Raw genomic sequence first — 22,808 nt, forward strand, 5'->3', positions numbered from 1 at the left:
CCCTTTCAAGAAGTGCGAGATCATCGTTGGTTCTCAAGGTGCGCGTCCTTTGAGGAATCTTCACTGTGCTCGACGTCGATAACAAAGCAACGACAGTCGATATTTTGGGATAGGTTAAGACGCATCAGAGAAACACTGAGGACCAAAGTGACTGCTAGTTGTACACGAGTGGAAATTTATTGAGGACACTGTCTGATTTGAATGTCCGAGTGATCAATCACCTTGGGACAATCTACAGCATTCTTAAGTAACTGATGTTTAGGTAGAATGGATTATCGCCTGCCTGCAATAGACCATCTTGAGGAGTACAAATAAATAAAAATAATAAAATTCGAGTTAGTTTTTGGTCCTGAAGATAACTGCACTGCTAGTCACCAGTAAAAGTGGAAAACCAGCTCAAAGAATTATGGTTCTGCCGCGAATGAGAGAACTATCAGTTTGGCTTAACCAACATCTTATTTCGGCTATCTAAAACTGCCTAAAAAGTTGGCCCCACGGGACTGGGTCATCGGCGGGTAAATTGTGAACCTCAATGGACCTCGAGACTTTCGCAATAGTTGGTTGAACATTTGAGGATGGATTTCGTTCTACCGACTAAACAGAATGTGAGAAAGCCGATGAGAGGAGGCATCACAGGAGCTAATCTAAGTCTATATTGACCATTCCCACTTCTAACGTGATACTGTTGCCAGAGTTACTCACAACTCAACAAAAATTCTTATCCAAATTAGCCGCGCTTAATTTCGTCCAGTTTGGTAAGCTTGCGATTAGGATCATTCTTAGGCATGTGCTGCTGATAGTTATTTCGTGGTCACAGACGGAGAGACATGGTAAACGGATTCACTTAGTTGCTAGCGCGCTTTATGGTCTGACAACTGCTCACTACTCGCCGGAATGCCTCAATACAATGTGAATGGAAAAAGTAAGTTTTTGTTTTAGGATTACATGTCAAGATCATAGTTCCCGTTGGAACCAAAGTGGCTTACTCTAAAAAAATTTACCGTGCTTTTTGATGTCAATTTTGTGAAACTTTGTTTCACAATAGGTCGGATTTCACTACTCTATGAGAACAAGTGATGAAAAACAAACGGATCTAGCAGACTCAACGGTCTGTTTTAGGGCATTTAGATCGTGAGATTTGATTTGACAGTTGTCGATCCAAAAACCTAGATGGGTAAATTCCTTTAATTCCAAAGCTTTTATACTGACGACGTTATCAGGGTGTACAGAAAAACGTCAGAAATTTATTCTGGAGGTTGCCTTTGGGGAACCGACGGAACAATAGCTAAGTCCTACTAAGCGACTCGAACAGAGACCGATTTTAAATGCTGTAAAGTATTCCTACACAGGGTCACGTTAAGCAGCTTTTCAGGTGAATGCTTACAGCAGAAAACTATTGCCTCAATTACGAAGGAATTTCGGTAGATTTATCGCGTGAATCTGTGGACAATTCTGGTTGACGTGCGCAGGTTAAAGACTGAGATGACAAGAAGTTGTATGAAAGTCACCGCAAAAATCGGTGCTGGTTTCATAAATTGTCGAGCACTTCCAAACCCGTCAAAAATAAACTGACAACAAATTAAAGCGGATTTTTTTTACACCCGCCCCTGCTTTCGTCCAATTCTTATATATGATTCATGGAGAGTCCAAAACAGGACTACCACCTTCCCACCAATAAGAGATGGTTGATCCAGCATTTTAATCATTATACTTCTGTCATCTACTTGATTTATCCAGCCTTGTAAAAGGCACGGTCCTACGTGGACCATGAATTCAAATCGATGGACAACGATCAAATTTTATGCTCAGAGGGACCAACCCAAAAACAAGAATATTCGAGTTGGTTTATTAAGATAACATTCAAAAGTTAGGTCCCCCCAAGATACGCTCGGTTTTCCAACCCAGCCCTTGAAACGTTCCAAAGAGGAACGTTAATTTCTGGACCAGAAGTCAAATGAACGCTATGCAACGCATTTGTGTCTTTAGCCAATAGCGGATTGGATAACTCAGGACAACTTTAATCAGTGTCTGCAAAAATTGATGCCTCAAGTTTTATCTAACTTGAACAACATCTAGGGTCGTTGGATTATTAGAGTCAAATTTATATCTTCGGGATAAACGGATTTTATTTTGAAGGGGGTTGACAACATTTACTTAACATTCAAAAACATTTCTTGCATAGTTCATCAGCAAGTTTTATCAGATAGAAATGCGACGTTTGATGAAATAAACGAGACTTAGAAAGAAAAGTTGGTCCACAATTTGTTGTTGTAAACAGTGTTCTATAACTGTTATCTTTGTGATTATGTGCAGCGCGCGTAGAACGTCTCCTGCCTGCCTAATTTTCACTCAGCTCACCATCAGTAGTAAAGGCAAAATCTTCGAGGCATAGCACGAAGAATGTTTTTTTTTACAAAAAAACTAGCAAATGAAGTTATTTACAATACGCATGGGAAAACGAATGTCGAACAGCTGTTCTCACAAGTACTGTTATTTTTGCATGCGTTGAAAAACAGTCGTTGTGTTGTTGTCTTTGGAAAGGGTTACTGGACTTAAGATTCATAAACTGACATATTCTAGAACTTTTGCTAAACGTAGTTACATTCGGAAGGGGCTAAAATTGTAACACCCTTAATGATAGCTTAAGTTGGGATCTAGATGAGCAGCCTGGACTGAGCGTGTATGAAGTTCGGGTTTCGGGTTTAAAAACAGGCAACCTATTCCGATTCGCTTGTTGAGGACTCAAGTTTCAAGTATTCTGGTAATACTAAGTGTTCATCATATTCAGTGTTATATGAGTCATAATGTTCTAGTGCAAATTCAACAAATAAAGTTGCTTTATCCACAATGTCGTGCGCTTTGAGGATATTTGTGGATCCGTACGATCAGAAGACGTCCAGATATTGCCGGATAAATTATTGCCAAGCTTAAGTAAAAGATACATATGAACGAGAAATAAATAGGGAAATATGAATTATTAAACAAGTGGATAAATAAACAAATGAATAAATAAGAATCGCTGACATTCAAATCGGGTTTTTGAAATCAACAGTAGTCAAGTCGCCATAATTGGAAAGTTTAAAGCGAGTAGAATGTGACAAGATTTTTATATATCTACGGCCAATTCAGACCTGAAAGTATAAATCCTGCGAAAGAATAAGCAACGGTCTGCTTCAACTAGTGGACCGGCTTAATCATGATGACATAACAATAAAAACTGATATCGATTACTTGCCTATCATGTAGGTGTCGGTGTCGTCCGTCCATTTTTTCAAAGTTCAGTGAAATACCTCCCCTCCTCCAGTATAGAACTATGAGAGAGTTCGTGCACCAGTACCTCACCAAAGACGGTCACATTAGAAAAACGTTCATGTTATTTTCGATGGCGTAGATTACTTGATCTCAATGTATGTTTAATCAGAATTACAAAAACAGACGGCGCATTGCAGTCATTTTAACCCAAATGCTTTCTCCTGCTTTCCATTGGAAGCAAGTACACATGCTGCCATGTAAAGATGATAAGCAAGCGGACCTCAGAGAGGAATCGGTGGCTCTGATGACACCCCATAACCATATATTTATGATGCTACTGATGTAAGGGCTATATTAGGAGAAGTCTGGAGTGGTAAATTTGAAAAGATGATGTCAGTAATCTATATGGTCTTTCATCAGCTGTATATTTTGTCTTAAACTACCTAGCTGTGTGGTGTGGAAAGACAGCATAAGCTTTTGACTAACCTTGCAACGTCGAGCACTGAGAGTTGATCAACTATTTTGTCAAGTTCACTGTGTTTTGAGGCAGCTTGACTTTTCAGCAACGAATATGGCCAGCCTGGTGATATTTTTTAAACAGGCGTTTCATTTTAACATAGTGAGGAAATGTGCCATCAGTTGTGTGTCCACTAATAGACACGGTGTCATCCTGCTTCTGGATATTCCTGAGCAAAAAGGCTTACTTGTTTCTAGTACCTCATTCAGAAAATATATCATTTGTCAAAAAATATCCAAATTTTGAGATGAAAGTGGTACACAAATGATCACCACATTTTGCAAAACATCAGCCTAATTCCTGGTCACTTGCCCAGTTTGGGTCTATTTGTCCAGGACAGATTTCCTTGGGCCCTCTTCTACCTTTTAGAAAACTGCTCGAAAACCTCACTTATACACACATTTGCACGCTCATATGAAACCCAGCTGAATCTCGTTTATGATGTACTACTCAGCTTAATGTGCCGCACTAGGCCACCTGATATTTCACCTGATTCGATATTCTAGATATCGCAATATACTGTATAGACAAAGTAAATTACTCATGAGACTGTCGAAGCATATTCAGCATCCAGATGAGTAGTGCATTAGACAGAAACCCATTACTCCTTATCTTAGCCATGCATTTACACTTTGACAGTCAGTCTTAAGGAAGTAAAATGCCGTGCCTAGAGTAGTGGTGAACAGTTGTATTTATATATATCATTCAAGTCACAGATTTTCAAGTTTTGCAATTTTCAAGAAATTTGCTATTTTTGACCCTGAATACTTCACCTGGCTAAGGTACCAAAGGGAACTCGTGGTTTTTATCAGCACTGTTAGTTATCAATGAAGCTGATCCAATTCACCTACTGAGCCGTTAGCTCGCATCAGGCACTTTAAGCTGTCGTAACTTTGTGATTTCTTGCTCGGCTCTCTTGATAATTAATCTCACTGACCCATACAATAACAAGGTGTTTGGACCACTCGAGTAGTACATTTATTGTGTGCATATCGAATTGTTTTACCATTGATATGTGTCACGGTGGCCTATTTGTACACCAACACTTGGACCTTGGGTGCATGAACTATCAACCTTTTGGTGGATTCGAATCAGAAATCTTCATTTTAGATGTTGAACGCCCGCCATTCATTTGTCAATAATCAGTTATTATGGCTGATAATAAGGATGGATGAGCCCACCTCACCATTGACATGCTGAAAGCGATGGTGTCGCAAACGATCATTCCGTTTTCATAAGGGGAACTGCTCATAAGTTTGCTGAAAACTTTTCGACAGCCCATGACCGGTTTCGCACGCACTTTCAGTTGGCACGATATTTGAGGTATCGCAGTATATTTTCATTAAGGAAAAATACTCACATGGTTTCTGAAAACTCTTCGACAGCCCATGACATTATAAACAAGAGGTTCACATATCTCTCGTGAAAACGAAATTGATTTGCGAATGAGAGTATTTGTCGAAATCATTCGGTTGTTGTACGATCTTCCTTGTTTGCTTATGTAGCGTGATTGAAAGCATTTGTTCTTTTATATTCCAGTTGTCCAGGTGAAAACCCCAATATATTTTTAATGGACATTTGGATTTCTGCAGAAATGTTTCACTTTAATCCGACAGTGTAAAAAACGTTGAAATATGGCAAAAAACAAATGAATCTTATCATGATCTTACACGGTAAAGTATGGTTCAAACAAGTTGCACAACAGTGAAGCGCTCAGTAATGGCTTGACATAACTGAACGAATTTGGTTATGTTCACTCACACCGACATGACAAGTGGAATTCATGCTAATTGGATCAAATTTAGAAACACTTTGTCCGGGTTAGCAACAAACGGCTCCCAACCTGGCAAATCAATATTGCAGGGAAAGACATTCACTAAGTTATAGTCTTTTTTCAGCAAGATGTGACATCTTTCATATTTTAACAGTTCTTCTGTTTTTTTGGAAGTAAACATCTCTGCGATCCACTTGATAGAAAAATTGGCTACTGATTTTCTCGGTGTTAAAATATTTCTGGAGTTCAGTCCGCTGTTGACTTGGTGACGACTGCCTTCGGGTCTTACTATCACGTTCTTATTGCCTGTAAATAGCGCTACAGAACACGGATGCCTACCTTCGGGCACTTATTGATAAGTGCATATTTTCTTCATCTTAGGATGTTGTATTTTTATGTTTGCCCGAGTTAACTGAGACAACGTGGACATGGGGCAATGGCGAATATATGGGTTGGCAGCCTGTGTTGATTCAGCATGTCTTGTTTTCTGACTATCAACAAGGACCTATGCCTAAAATTTGTAACGCGACCATACATGTCGTTTTGGAACTTTGCTCAAGTCTGCTCGACGCTGTTCTTCCAGTTCTAACTAAGTGGGAGTATAGAAGTTACACACTACTCCCAAGGTTACTGAAAAATCTTTGACAGACCGCCGTAAATGACAGGTTTAGCTGAATTCAACTGAGTCACAAAACGTGTCCAAGTGAGACTATTTGTCGAGATAATTGGGAGTATCTTCGGTCATAGCAATAGGATTCGGTCGTTTCCGAAGTCGATCAACCCAGTCACAAAATTAAAGTTTGCAAATACGTTGCACATTCTGTTACGTTTGTTTACACAGCGGGTTAGGCCCTCTTAAGGATCGCTAATAATTTTCTCGTCTTTCTGTGGTTTACATCAGATTCACAAAAAAGTATATCTGCATCCGAACGATATAATGATGTTGTAGATGAGGCTAAATGACATGACCAGATGTGCGATCGTCCACTCTGGTCCTAAAAAATGAATGCATTTGAGTTGTATGGGATAGATGATTTGCATTAGGAATAACACACCTGCGCAAAGAGTACCTTTGCGATGTGTCACCTACCGGTCTATACGAAAACTGCATTGCCTAAATTGATCCGAATCCACTGAAAGCAGGTGGTTCAAGTCGTTTAAGATGAATGTTAAGAGTAATCATCGAAGAGGCAAGGAGTGTACATGAAACATATCTGGTCACATTTGAGTGCCAAATTTTGTGCAAATTGTTTTTGAACATAATACTGTGACTGATTTTTAAATCAATAAATTTGGCCGATGCAAAACACTCAGTTAAATTCACTTCGGTCATCCTTGTTAAAATTTCGTAGATGTACGTAATTCCACTTATGGTAATATCTTATTAGAATGTAATTTCATTGGGTTTCTCTCGAGCTCGATAACCAATAGAAAGCAGTGGCTACAAGTCATTTGCTAAAACACCGTGCACTTGTTCTGTCGCTATTTCGTTTCGATGAGTCAAGGCTCACTTCGAACTTTTACTGTCACGTCACTGTCTATGTGTATATTAGTCCAGTGATTAGTGTCGTGAGACATATGCAGTTTTTCTAACGAGGCTATTAACGCAAAATTCAAGACCGGACAAGTGAAAATGCGACTAGTTTTACCCGTATTTAGCCCCATAAAAGAACCCAGTGCAGTACCGCTTGCGAGTCATAGGTTTACGCAAACATGTAGGACCGGTATGAAGGGCAAAATAATCTTGCAGGCAATGTGGAACAACGAAAAAACGAAAAAATGCTTACAACGCGAGCATGTTGAGTAAGTAAACATGTCTCACTGCCAGAATCCTTTTCTGGGACTCTATGAGGACCACTGCGCAAAGCGTCCTTCGGCGCAGACAGTTTTGGGATGAAGGTGGTCCTACGCAACCACCAGAACTTACCTCATGGTCCACTTTTTGTGCACCTGCACGATGAGACTTTGAAATAGGCAGACTTCTACCAAAGGCGCGGCTTCGAACAAAACACTTCAGGGGATACAGATGGACGAGCAGAATGTTCCGTTGGCGTAAAGTTAAGGTCAGTAGGGTGTGAGAACACGCAATAACAACTTTGTGTGTGACATAGATATGGAATTTTCCTGGAACCAGTATGTATTACGAAATGATGAAATGGATGCAGATCAGTAAATAAATGTACTTACCATAGACGCTCTTTTTTTGTCAAAATTATCAGAGAAAGTGACTGGTCATACCACTGGTTCAGTGAAGGTCCAGTTGACGATTAACATCAGTTTAACGTGTGAATGAACGTACTTTGCCGAACTTTTCCGTGTTTCCACTAAATGGTCCCCTTTGTTAGACATTCTTTTCAGCAGAATAGGTCTCACGATCCATGAAACACACTGAAGATGGAAGAAGATATAAGGCCTACTGCGGCAAATGGGGCTAGACCACTTTTACTCAGTCTTAGGATCTGCTTCTTCTTACTCGGAACTGTTGAGAAAGCTTTGAACGTCAGGGGTGATGGAAGAGGTCTCTTATATAGGCCGCATGTTAACACATTCTATGTGTGTGCATCCACTGAGCGTTTTGAGGTCTCATTACTACTATCTTAGGTCCCGGAACAGAAGCCTGTTTTAGTCACACAACTGAAAGTAAGTACGGTGCAACTGAACTCCTTTTAAATCATGGTCTAATACTTACTCGATTTTGAGCATTATTTGGTTGATGCAAGTGAACGGTGACCTGGCGCACCACATTTGCTAGGAATTTCCTGTTGAATCCACAAATCTATCCAACCCAGTAGTCTGAAAGTATCTCTTTCTTCTTTTGGTCTCATTCCGAAAACAGCCGACCAGTATTACAAGAGAACATTCATCAGTCGTCGACCGAATGGGAACATAGCACTGTGTCTTTGGGTCGAATATGATTGGAAAAGGTTAGATCGCCATTACAACAAGTCTGTCCCCTAATAAGTTTTCTTCTTTCTCGAATCACCGTGAGTGCTTCGGCGAAGCAAATCTTTTGTGGTATGTTTACTTCGAGTTCAAATGAATCTGAACCCATTATTTTTCCGCTAGCGGCAATTGTTTCGGCGCCATATGGTTCACATTTTTTGGCAACGTTGATGACCACCCCCGTTAGCCGAAAAGAACGAGGTTGAATAAACAGAAAGGATTTTGTGTCAGTCTGATGGCAGTTGGGCAGTTAGGCATGTGAAGACGAAGGAATACTCTAAGATTTGCGTTTACATCTCACAATTGCAAACATGAAGGCAGTTATCATGTCACCCAGACTAAGATTTCGCAGGATGCATGTTGGAAGACTGGAATTGTAGGTATTTGCAAGTTTGGGCATTCGAACAGAGGAGATCACTTGCATTTTCCCTTGGGGTTGGCGTAGTTTATCGCTTCTCATCGCTGCAAACGATCAACACGTTTTGCATAATTTGTGGTGGAAAAACTCGTCTTTTGTGAACAGTATGGGCTATTAAGTTTGTTCGGCTGCTGCACAGTTTCAGTAGTTGTTTCTCAGTCAACCAGTAAATCACTGTGGTTTAGTGGTGATCAATCAACCAAATTTCTTTGATAGAGGCAAATACTTGGGAGAAAATTACTTGAATGCTGGATCACGAAGACAAGCGTTTTGGTTCTTGGGGAGAACTCTTTAACTTACTTACGTCATTTTAGGTGCTACTTTCAGATAACTATAAAGGGTATCTTTGTAATGTACTACTCATAAAGTTGCTGAAAATCCGTCGACAGCCACGACCGGTTTCGCCCTTTTTTGAGCTCATCAGGTAGGCGCAGTCCCCGGGTTTCCGTCAATCATATGTTCTACTTGAAACCAAACTGCACGGAATCAGCGAATATACACTCATTTGCAAACTAATTTGGTGTTTGTTTTCGAGAGGCTTACCTGGAACCCAGCCTTATTCTCTCGTTTATGATGTTCTCAGGCAACTGAATGTGCTGCACCAAATGCTGCACTATAAAGGGTCTTTGGAAAGTTCAAGCCTCCGGAAACTTCCTTGTACATAATATGGTATGGTATGGTATGATATGGTATGTTCTGTAAGTGCACCAGAAGATAATAGTGATGGTAAACAAAAAAAAACAAAAGGACGAAGGAAGAGTGAATGAATTAAATGAATAAAGTAGGTTGTCGAAACACAATACTTATAAAGTTGTGGAGAACTCTTCGACAGCTCGCAACCGGTTTCGCTCGACATTTGGCTCATCAAATGAGTGCCTTAGCCAAATTTCGTGTGGTTTGGGTTCGAGTAGAACATGAGTTTTATGAAAACTAGGGGACTGCGTTTACCCAACGAGACCCAAGAACGGCAAAACTGGTCGTGGGTTGTTGAGGAGTTTTTAAGAACCTTGTAAGCAGCATGTTACCTACAGAATACAACTTATCGCAACGTTCACTTGACCGCTAGAGCAAGTAAACGATCATGACAACCACTAAAATGCAGCATAATGCAGCGCAGATGTAAGCTTTGGAGTAGTAAGCCTAAAAATAAAGCACGTCTGTCGAAGGGGTGTAAACTTATGTTGCAAGCTTGGTAGAACGCACCACAAATCTACTGGTCTCAGCAAGTTCCGTCACCTGCTGAGGCATTCAAAGAAGACTAACAACAAGAGAGGCAGAAGCATAAGTAAGCGACGTGCTTTCTTACGCTTCCCTTCTTTCAGCTGGAAGAAACAAGTGGCAAAACACAAACTGCGTGTAGAATAAGACAATCTGGCAGTGACACATTTTTTAAAACTTTTTTGGTATGATTAGGAGAGACTTTTAATTGATGAGTAAGGATACGAAAAATCTTAAAAAAACGTTGTGAAAAAACGAAAGTCACGTTATTTTGGTTAGGCTTGGGGCATGGAGAAGACTAACACGAAGCGAAGCTATGTTGAAAAGCCGTTAGGCACTGCAGACATGTTTCACCTCACGAAGGTCCTGCGAAATTCCGCTATTAGTTTCAGCCCGACCGTTCGGTTTTGAGAGATTGATCTGTAGTGTGGCAAAATGGAGATTGCCCGGGATCTGCGCAGTGCTGGTGATGCTGGATGCAACAGAAGCTGACTACAATTCTAGGACAATTTCTTTAATGAGAATTTTCAAGACTCCCTATACCATCAATGAAGCTCTCATTGTAGTGGTTCATCTGAATGTCACAATGATTTTTAGTGATTGCATACGGTTTGCCGTAGCTATATTACCGGTGCTGGTTTTTCTCATAAGTAGTCTTGTCTTGATCAACGTCAAAATCACTGACCACAGAAAAAGTGTAACAACATTTTCGGCTGGATTTGCATTCGGGTTTTGGACCATTTACATCTTCAGGTGGGTGGCTGCATGTAGTGTTTATCCAAAACGGTGTCTTTTTACTCTCAAATTTCCCCCATAAACGAATTAAACAAAAACAAGTTCACTACGTAACTCCGATGCGGAGAGGGCATGCTGATTAAGCATACAACAGAAGCTAGGTTAGTCCGATCATGCTTAAAAAACTAATTAAACTGTTTGTCTTTCGCTACTGGAGTGCATGTGAAAGCGGTGTTGTGACATCTTACGGGGATTCGAGCAAAGGTTGGGTTTTAATTTACTTAAGCACGCTACCGAATACCTAGTTTGATCGTCTGCTGCCCTATGCTTGTACTGTACAGTTTCTGTCCCCTTCATATCCGTAGGTGTGCATAGGCCTACCATATACGCCTACCTGCCACTCGTGGTTGCTTCACCGCACCAGGCTAGGACAAGCTGACACACCAGTAGTTCGTATCTGATGGAATGACAACTTTGTAGACGAACCACACAATGTTCGGCTCAAGTGAACACTAAAGGGCTATCGGGGAAGCACATCGATCACAATCTTAAACATCCCTACTATGACTCATTTAAACATCAGATGGACAATAACACAAGTTTATTCCAAATACAACTAACTTTTCATACGGTCTGGAAGCAAAGATCACTTTTGAAACCAGTTTCCGGGGGGCGGGGGAGGTTGGATGAAAGGTGAGATTATCCTTGGACCAACACAAAATGCACGTCAGTAACATTCCACCGCAATATGGCAAGGGTAGTATGTTACGATGACGTTGTTAGAAACCTGGCTGGAACCTTGAGGGATCACCTATCGTTGTTGAACGTTTGATTCCGGGATTTACAATTAACGGAGTTTGACAAATGAAAATTTTTTACACAGACGGACAGTACAATAAGTGGAGTAAAAAATTCAGGAAACAGTTTAGAGTATAAACGCAGACGTACTTTGTGGTGAATGCAAATAAATTCCTAATTCCAAACACGACGGAATGACGCCATCCATTCATTGTAGCCAACGTCGTTTCCAAATAGCAGATAAGCAAAAGTATTAGGAGATACAACTAAGCTCAGATCCACACACGAGCCCTATAAGAAACGCATTTGAAAATATGATCATGATAATTCACTTTGATTGACTTTACAACCCATTCTTTTTAAGCTTCATTAATTGAAGTGATACTGAATGACTTCATTCTAATTCAACTTTGTAGTTCGAGCTGATATCACCATCATTGCCTACCCATCTTTGCCTACAGTACCAGACCAGGGCATGTTCACGCTTCAGTCGGTCGCTTGTTATCAGTTTAAGCGTTCGGAAACGCATGTGGATACACTTTACTCCATGCCTCATCTATTAGACATATTAACATGACCTCAATTAAGAAAGTTCATCACAGCACAACAACATAGAACGCTCTACTGAAATGATGCTCGAAGCACGGATGCGTGAACTGTGATTTTTCGGGACCACTAATTTAAAAGTGCTAACTGTATGGTGTGATTAGATTAGGATTAGCTTTCAGTGGTGTGTTCAATAGAATCAACTAATCATATATTCGATCAGTGACTTGTTCAAACGTGAAACACACTCATGCAAGTAATGACGTAGAATGGTCTAGGTAACCTTTCAGCGACTAGTTTATGCTGAAGCGATTCAGGCTGCAGACCTTTCATCGGACAAAATTTATTAACCTTTCGTCAAACTGATCAGTACAGGTAGATCAGGACCATAACTCTTTGTTTACTTCGCCGCGCACTCGAATTACCAGTTCCCTATAAGAATCCAAGAGCCAGCTACCAGTTTAGGTAGCTGCAGTCCAGATTTGTATTTCTGTGAACACTGCAATACTTCCACTGATGAATGTTGTAGGGACTCCGGAGACATACTACTGATTCACAAAAAGGTGAATTAACGCCTCAGAATGGATTGGGCCAATCTGGACTGGGAGATTTCGAAACTGGAAAAACGAGAAACGCACAAAAAAGGAAATCACTAGGGGCAACATGATTTGCTTTCCGTTTAAATAGGGTATGAACGCTAATGAAAATTGGCGACCCTAACTCAAAGCCTGCTATTAAGGTCTACCAATGTTACCAAGCAACCGTATAAAAAGTTTTGTTTGCCTTTTTCATTTCAGAGCAAGAATTTTTTCTCGGTATCCTTGACAGACGTCTGAAATGTTTAGATTACATCTCAAACAATCATACTCGTCTGAGACTGTTCGACGGATACTACGTAGTGGAAGAAAGACATATCGAAACACACATGGCGACAAAACTGTTTGATTTTTCTATTCGCTTCAAATTTATCTAATTCAGAACACACTTATCTTTGAAATGAGAACCTTTAAAATTATTCCGATAGGTTTGGTCAGGTACTGCCTAAATTTTACTCGGATAGTAGCAGGTTTTCATCCTCCAAGAAATCTGTAGCACTTAAATCTTTTCCCCCCACACTTTGTGGGGAAAATCTCACCAGCAGTTTTGCTATCACGTTAAGTAAATCGCCTCACGGGTAGCTTGACTAGAGAATGTGAGATCACCAGCTTTTTTAGTGTACAACCCACAACTCGGAGTTATTCTGGGAGCTGAGGACCGACAGTTTCAGTGTCGGGCCTTCCTTCATTGCACGCGGTTCTCAGTGATGAAAAGGCCCTTAGGGGTTTTATTCACTATAACCTACCATTAAATTTTTATCAGTATTATTATTAGTAGGGTGTATGGCTTAAAAATACGGTAACCTTGTGGCCAGTGACTTCGTCCAGCTTTATGTCTGTTGAATGTCTTGCGACAATAAGGCCTTTAGGCGAAAAAGTGAAAGGACGTGGTACCCCACAAGTGAAACTGTGTCAACCATAATTTTTTGAGACTCTAAAATTATGAATTTAAAATTCCAGCAGATGAGAAATTCGGGGAAAGCAATTGCTCGAATCAAACCAAAGCAATACGATATAGCTTGAAACCAAACACTTATGGGTACATACTTATAGTTGAGTGACGCTGAACACTGCTGATTTGTGCATTTTATCGGATGTTCAACAGTAATTTTAGAAAACTACTTACTGTAAAGAAAAGAACTCATAAAGAACGTGAGAGTTTAATGTGCTTGAAGCAGTATACTGCAGGCCTGATGCTCCGTAGAATATTTTTTGCGAGACAACTGCATGCAGGGAGTTTGGAAAAGTCGAAATACGGTAATATCCGAAAATATTACAAAATAACTTAAAGATATTTACCTACTGAATCATTTTGGCGTCGCCTAACATAGTAATACTGTAGTAATATGTAAAATTCTTCAAGTTACTTTAACGAAAATAATACATAACTGAGTTTATCTTTTGAAGGTACAATTGAGGCTGATTTTAACTCTGACGTTAAATGGTGACTCAGATTGGAACAAAACAGAACACCTTGAAGTCTTGATTGTCAGCAACCAGCGTAGTTATACGGGTTATTATATCTTCTTAATTATATACGGACGTTACAAAGCAGCACGCAAATAGTTATTCAAAGCACATATTGGTCCATCTTTCCCAGAAGGGAAGATTTAAAACTGATATGCTGCTAGTTGGATCCTCTACACATCCTACCCACACTTTGTTTAACTTCTTTTTTAACGCATTACGTAATTTTGTTGTCAAAGTATGGTTTGCAACTGGGGGTCAGGATTTGACACCTATAGAAATTTTGAGCCAAAATCCCTCCGGACGTCACCGCATTTTGAACAAAGTTCTTCAAACCCAGTGCCGCCTAAAACTTAGTCTAAAAATGCGAGGAAATGTCTGCATGGCCATACACTGAACTAAACTAATCAACAAGGAATAAGTGTATTTATCCAACAGCAGGTATAATTTTGTGGTGGGATCTGTGAATTGAGTTGCCTGACACCACATGGAGGCACATACTCGTGTGCCTGATGGCCATAGGGTTGATTGTAGTTTGTTTACCTTGCCGTTGTACCACAAAATTGGAACGACTTGAAGCTTATGATGGGTGTGACTTATCAGGAGTTTCAGTTAGCTACTGATAACCCACTGAACGTATTTTCGACAGCACTCCGCGAGTCTGTAGCCGGATCAAAATGAACATGTTTCAGTTGGAATGTAGAAATTAAAGATCAGCCTTTCAAACAAAATGGAACAAAAATGAAAATACATCGGAATATTTTTTGTGGGATTTCGTCCTGTAAGTGAAGCCAATCTATGCTGAAAAGCCGAGAAGCACTGTACAGCTGTTTCATCCTTATTGGGAATCATCAGCATTGCGCATCTCACGAAATTCCGAAGAGTCTCGAACCCGCGACCTCCCGGCTAGTAGTTTGAACACTTAACCGTTCGGCCACGAGCGACTGATCCCAAATCTCCTCACACTACCAACAACATTTAAGTAGGTCAGTGGAAGAATAAATTTCACCCGATGAGTGAAACTTCTATCCGAGAAGTCGTTGCTCGAGGAGCCAGTCAACACGTGTGACCGCGTGATGTGGATCCCGTGATTGAAGGATGAGCGGCGCTATATCCCGTCTAAGGGCAAGTTAATCACACTGCTGATCAGCCAATCGTGGCCGAACGGCTAAGTGTTCAAACTACTAGCCGGGAGGTCGCGGGTTCGAGACTCTTCGGAGTTTCGTGAGATGCGCAATGCTGATGATTCCCAATAAGGATGAAACAGCTGTACAGTGCTTCTCGGCCTTTCAGCATAGATTGGCTTCACTTACAGGACGAAATCCCACAAAAAAATCGCAAATCTCCTCATACTACCAACCACATTGGAATATATTTTAGAAGATAACAAAACGATTGTCCGAGGTTCTTGGATAAGGTAACTGGCGGTCTTTAAAAATCTTTCACCCACTCAGCCTGCGAGTAAAATTTGGTTTAGAAGTAAAACCGTGAACAATGTAATACACATCAAAGTTTTAGTCTTAGCAGTTATCTTCGTACAATCTACGTAGCTTTATGATGGAATGGATGTTCAGCTATTTTTAATGGCTTGAAGCTAAACAATCGTGCTGTTTTTCGTGAACCTTTCCATAATTTGCTTGTGCATACAGTTTGTCGGGGGCGAGTCGGCTGAGTGGTTAGAGCGCGAATTTTCTGATCGGAAGGTCTGTGGTGCGAAGAAGACCTCTGCATCTCGCTTCCCCTGTCTAGGCTTGGGCAAACTGGCAGTATCCCATCCCCTGTGTCCCGTTCTGTTGGCATGGCAATTATGCATCAAAGAATGCTACAGCTGAACTATTTTTTTCATATGGCTTGTCAGGTTGTTTCAAATTTTTTAAATAGTACATTTGGATTTGTGTCTGCTTTTGCGAAAGTTTCCAACCTGGGAAACACAAACGTTCTTCAACGGGTTGAGATATGTCGAGTTTCGATAACAAATATTCGCACGGGTGAATTAGGAACGAGCGTATGAGCGAAGAGGCCTTCTTGTTATCCCTAAATGGTTGCTACAAACACCGAGAAACCGTGATTGGTCAGTCAAACTGCTTCAGTGACTTTAGGCAAGGTGTTCAAATGACATGGCAGGAAGTATGTTAGGTCTTGAAATGACAGTGCGGCACATTCGAAAGCTGGATTTTACTTCACTATGGTCAAGTTACCGATGGACTTAGCAATATGGTTTTAGGACACAAACATCCCCTTAGAATGAAAGTGGAAATTCCGCGTGGTCGTTATTGACTCATAAATCGTTCTGTCTTATTCGGTCAGCTGGAGACTACAATATACTGCAGAGAGTGAATTCAACGACATTTTGTTGTTGTCAATAGTTCACATTACTTTACCTTGGAGACCAGATGGTGCTCTCCAAAGACGGTTATACGAAAAGCCGATGTGGTCGACCCAGTACACAAACGTACACACCTTTTTTGATATGCAGTATAAGCGATGCCAAGTTAAGTGCCTGACAAACAGGGCCCACAATACTTCCGCGCATGACACACCGGAGGACAAAAGAATTCTACTTCCAGGTGCCTGAAAGAAAACGTGCATCCAGATAAATCCGCATAAAACATCTAAGACAGACTGGAGCGTAATGAAGGAGTAGAATTCTTCTACTTCCTTTCAAGTGCGATGGAGCTTATTGGAATGTCTCAGGTGAACTGAATCTTTTTTTGAAAGAGCTGTTTATGCCTCGCAGCTTACGACCAACTTCAATGGTGACTACTTGTTCATAACCATAATCAAGGCTAAGGCATTGGCTTTTGGAATCTGTTCTGCCGTTTGCGAATGTGGCGGAAACTAAATGGGTCCTGCGACACTGCCCGTCCCAGAGAGTCGCCAGTATGTGATGTATTCAGCAAAACAAAGCATATGCCAAGTGCGATGGCGGCTTATTCAACTGATATGAATCATTTTATGAAGCAGCCAGACTGTTCCATGCGATGTATTGATGCCACCCAACCACTACAAGGTCACCAGTCAAAATGCACTCACAGGGGTGAATGAAGTTAGATTACCCAAACTCTACTGGTCGAGGTTGCTATGGATAACCAGTCGTTCCTCTCCGACCGGTTCCGACCAACCGGTGTAACACAACTCGCTTTCAGACATTCTTTGAAGGCGTTTTCACACTTTCGTGTACCACCTACTCATATTCATACATGTAATTGTTAGCTGACGTCTGACTAAAAACCGTTCGAAAAATCAAATTAGTTTGCAAATGAGTATATTTTGCTACTTTCGTAAAAGTGTTTTATGCCCGATGTTAGAGAATTATTTCACAGTGATTGAGTATGATATCTGAACCCAATTACGTGTGCACTACTGCTTGAAGATATTCATTCAATTCCGTACTGACTCAGTGAAGCGACCATTGTCACATTCCACAGTCGTATTCACAATCACTCATTCACAGGCTTCATATCAGCCTGAGAAATCGAAAATTATGTCAAGTATGAATGTACTAGCATTTCGAAACAGCATCAGGGCCCTAGTTAAAGGAGTATTTCTTTTAGATGGAACACATCCCCATCGTGTTCTTGTTGAATAAAGCAGGCACAGGGGAAAATTTTAGAGGTGGTTTTCGATTATGCCGCATTTACCAAAATTTGAACTCCAATCAATACTTTTCCGCATCTCGTTAGTGAGAGGAATCAACATGTATCCTTTCTTAAATGAGCAGTGTCTCACCAAGCGCTGTTCATAGTTTTTATGTGTTAGAAAACTTGTACTTGAACGCATTGATTTTGAAGTCACGTGATGCTTGCACATGTGAGTAGGGAAGGAAGTGCATTCGCATCTTTCGACTCGCAATAGCCCACTGTGTCTGAAGAGTATGCAAGTGTCGGTTATGAACTTTACTAGGTGGCTATCCTACACAGAAAACATTAGAAAAGTGCTTATTCTCTGGTTCAAATGATCACGCCTATAGTGTGAAACCAAAAACAGACCATTCAACCGCTGCGTCTATATCTTCTTGATCTGTGCTTACGATAACATTGAATACCCACCCATGACCTTTGGAATGGTGGACAAAGCCGGGTCACTTAGCGTGCTTGTTTGACCTCGGTCGAATGGCCCGAATAGAGTGATTGACGTTATTTCTGTCGCCACTGTGGAATGAATAAGTACTGTGCGTTTTCACTACTAAAGTAGTTCATCTGACTAGTAGTGTAATCATAAAATAATCGCATGTCCACAACAGGTTTTAGAATGACGAGGTCACAATTGGACGGATGGCCTACGTCTTTCTGCCTGATTGTTGGAAGTACACAATGCAGACGCAGAGAAGTGGAAAACTGTAGATATTGGACTTTAGACGACATGTGATGACGCCATTGTTTTTGGGCAAGCTGATCGCCTGAGTGCATTCCATATTTGGTGCCTGGAACTGACTCTTGAGTTCTAATACCACCGTTTGACTGCCTGTGACCATGTGAATTTCGTAATCCTTTTCTTTTGCATGTATTGGATGTACTCGGTCTGAAGTAGTTCAGCTAGCATAGGCTGGGTACGTAAGCTATGTATGTATATGGTACAAATCATCAGTTGATTGCGACAATGAGCTCGAGGGCCATCCAGAATGTTACTGAATTCCTTGGTCAGTTTTAGCTAAATTTCTGGTGGATGCTCAGTAGCAACTTGTGACCATTCATTTCAGCTAACTATAAAGACATTTTTCTTAAAAAGACGACCAAATATTCACTAGCCTCAAACAGGCATCGATTATGGCTGACCTTTTTGTGCATACTGGCCCCCTTTAAGCTACACCGATCTATATGACTTATAATGCAAGTAATTCAGCTCTACTCTGCAGGTTACTGTGTGCTGGTCGACTAAAGGAAATGAAGGGATTATCTAGGAGAGTTCAGTTTGATATCCAAGCGCTAGAAACACGGGTTTGTGGCACAATTTCAATGCATGTAAATGTCTTTTCAAACCAGATTTGCGAGGCGAACCCGAACCTTAGTTCCAAGCTAGGTCAGTTGCAGATGGATTTCCAGTAGTGTAGGTCGGTCAACAGAATGAAACTTCTTCCTAGAAAATTTCGATTCTCTTATCGGATCATCAGCTTTGTTCATCAGTTCAGCAATGTTTCAAGCGGTATGACCCCCCATAATATGCACAGGGTTTCATGTTAAAGCAAGCCAACGTACGGATACGACATCAGCGAGCGAAAACTGCACATGAACATTCGACCAAGCCCCGGATTTAAACTATTTCTGCACCCGGAAGATGCAACACTGTCCCTCTTTTTCAATGTCAATTTGTCGTCCACGATATAGGCGTTGACAGATCCAGGTATGCATCACAGTACCATTCAAAGATCACAGCATACACTAACCCTGGGCGTAGAATAGATAAAATTCTGCGTGACAAGCTCGCTTTCTTTACTCGGAGAGGAGGTAATGGACCCTGGAAGATCCATTTTTACCCACTAGACAAGTTTATCACTGATGTGAATTTTGTACGGATTTTAAAAGCCATCTTTAAGAGCACGAAACATTTCATGGGCATTTACACACGCCTGATGAAACTATTAATAGGTGAGTTACTTTTCCGATAATGATCGTCACTAGTGACAATATCTTGAGTATCGATTGTCTGTTTGCTCAAGCGAACAGACAATTCATTGTAGGAATGAGGGAATTTGATGCCTCAGTTGATCACGGACGCTAATTCGGACGGGCAGTGACTACATACAGGCTAGATGTGTCTAAGTAATTGAATCTTAAGCAAAAACTAGTTTTGTTGGAAAGACAGGCGTTTCAGACTGTTTGGTGCGCCGTTTAGCGTCACTGGCAGTCGATAGTCAGGAAATACAGTTTGAAATGAATTTCTGATGATTACTCTGGATCTGTTATCGGTCATCCCAAGCCAGTGATGGGAATATTAGCTCACAAGTAAAATCAACAAGTGAACCGATACGTCGCTCTTTTCCATAGAGATATGGTAGTGTCTCGCTCAGACCATCAAACTGCAGTGGTTCATTAGAATTTAGGCCAGCCTACTTCGCATTGTGAGTTGAACGGCCGTATGCGCATAAGGCAATTTTCCTTATGCAAGACATCTACTCACATCTGGATTTCTGTTCACCCGTTACAACCTTGGGCTTCTAATCATCGTGCGAAACAATGTTTCGGCATGCTGAAGGTTGTGGTCCCGTTGCATCAGCTTCTAAGGGGTTCGAGGGAGATTGTAGGAAACCTTGCTGACACTTTTTGACAAGAAAAATGAAGCCAATTTGAAAAATAAACGTTTGGTTGAATTTTTGCTTATACGAAATTCCACTTCGTTGACATTTTATTCTTTACATGCCTCAAGAGCCATGTTGCCAAACGTCATCGACGCTGGGCTAGTACATTTCTGTGTTACGAGTTTAGTTCAACTCAAAAACCAACCTCACCATTTTGACATGCCAGTGCACTTTCGTGCTTAAATTACCAGCGACATTTCAACCATGGAGACAAAAATGGGGTAATTGCATCCGGTTTAACCCGAATGAAATCCAAACAAGTTTACTCCTCGGATCCACTCACTATTTTTATATCGCTGTTGTAGCGATTGCCATGCAGATCACGATTGATTCCGCTGTAGGGCGTCATTTATTACTGTCGAATGGCCTATGATGGTATAGATGAATCTCAGCAGTTACTTATTCACAGGAATGTTTCAAAATTCCTGGATGGATGTCTAATTTCGCGAAGCCGAGTTGTCATTTCCATAACAATTTCAGTGTGAAGTATTTAAACAGTTTTGCGAAAAAGATTGTGGGATTATCAGAGTGAAAGATCAAAGTTATGCCTATTGCCTTCCTTCTAATTTGAGCTTTGAAAAACTTGTTCGTTGCCAAGCACAGCATGTAGATATAGCCGAATCTCCTACTATCAAATTTTGCTAGCCGAATAAGGGGGTATATTTTGGAAGGCGGGGAGACCTTGCCTGGCAATTTGATTATGATAAGCACATGAAGTATCATGAATGCACCCAAAGGGCTACAGAACACACATCAAACTGTCCGGCTGACCACGATTTCCGCGACAGAACGTTGTTTGGTCACTGTGACCACTCCGAGCATTTTTAAGTCTTGTTCAGCAATTTCCAACGGAGTTGATTACTGCGGATTAATGCTTAAAAAACAAAAGTCCTGCAACTATAAACCAACGATTCACTAGAGGCGAACCGATCAACTCATTCAAGCGCTGCTATGCATGATGTCGCCCCAAGCAGTTATTACTTCTTCCATGGTGTTCGCGAACGTACCATGGACCATATCGGTTGGCTTGGATGCTATTGGCCTCACCAAACTCAAGATCATCAAACACATTGCGTAGTACGGTGTAGACAACAGCTTTTTCATGCATGCTCTTTGCTGTATCGGGCAGGTTGAACTCAGGATTGATGTACCATGCCTCCATGTTAGCTGCCAGTATGGATGTAGCTGACTGGCGTTTACTTCAGTGGACGTAGCCAGTCAACGATGGACTATCTGATATAAATATCCAGCCTTTTTGGGGTTCTTCGGTGAACTTGGCTGAGCATGAGTTAATGTGCCGATCTTGATTTTAGATGATTCTTTATGACCTCCATCCGTTTATGTAGTTTCAACGCGCAAGGCAGAGGACGCAGAGGACAATTTTTGCAGCTGCTCTCGTCGGTTTAAAACCCTTTTTTCATTAAAAGTAAACAGAAGTCTAAATAAACCATGGTATCTTCCGGTGAGCAAGGAGTTCCAGGGCAAAATAAATGAGTTAGACTCGATCCGCCTTTGCTTGATTTCTGTTGTCCCAGAAAATCTTTGCTTCCATCTTTTTAGCGCTAAATGTCACCAAACCATTCCCAACACGTCCTCAGCAGCTTCATGTTTCTCGTTGGATTCACATGACCTTCTGCACAGATGACACAGGATTCAGCGAAGACAAACTTATCCACTTAGTTTTCATGCAAGTGTAGCTTAGTTGCGGCATCCTGACTTAGGTAAACCTATCCATCCTGGGAGAATAGCCTAGCTGTTCTGTGGAAGTTAACACTCAAATGAGGAAGGTCAGTAAACGCAAAACTTGATTTTAAAGCAATCAATCACTGAAGAATAGGAAAGCAAAATGCGTAGCGGTGAAGTGGTTTTCAAACCACCGTCACAAAGTGGAAGAGCGAATTTGAGTGAAGGCAGCTGCACTCTGTGGCTCCAGCAATCAATAGACACGGAAGTTAGTCTCAGTTGGTCGGGTAAAGTCGGAATTGGGAGCACCGGAGCTCACGTAACACGGGCGCGACATAACTCTCAGGTAATCGCAGCAAGTTGGAATAGCTTTGGAATCGAAGCGTCGAAGCTTTTTGAGTCTGAGCATGACTAAATCTAGGGGCTTGTGGTCCATTGGGCGGCTTACGCAATTCACATTCTCGAGTGGACCCCGATCCAACGGTGGTTCTGCGTGACTTGTTTGGCTATCCACTTGTTTTAGAGCAGAAAGCGTCTGTATCCATGCTTTGCGATGCCCAATGTAA

At 41.1% G+C, this 22,808-nt stretch overlaps 1 protein-coding gene across 1 annotated transcript in view; it reads right to left on the minus strand.

The window, feature by feature from the left end:
* The window catches only part of T265_09661 (hypothetical protein), a gene marked incomplete at both ends in the record, with an annotated part of 55,786 nt that extends 34,065 nt beyond the window's left edge, over positions 1-21,721 (minus strand). Inside the window, one exon of the mRNA XM_009175810.1 lies at positions 21,567-21,721. Within this exon, the coding sequence (XP_009174074.1) occupies positions 21,567-21,721 (155 nt within the window). The remainder of the gene's footprint in view (positions 1-21,566) is intronic.
* Positions 21,722-22,808: the final 1,087 nt, after the last annotated feature.

This window comes from Opisthorchis viverrini (genome assembly GCF_000715545.1).
Source record: "Opisthorchis viverrini unplaced genomic scaffold opera_v5_295, whole genome shotgun sequence".
Classification (NCBI taxonomy): Eukaryota; Metazoa; Platyhelminthes; class Trematoda; order Opisthorchiida; family Opisthorchiidae; genus Opisthorchis; species Opisthorchis viverrini.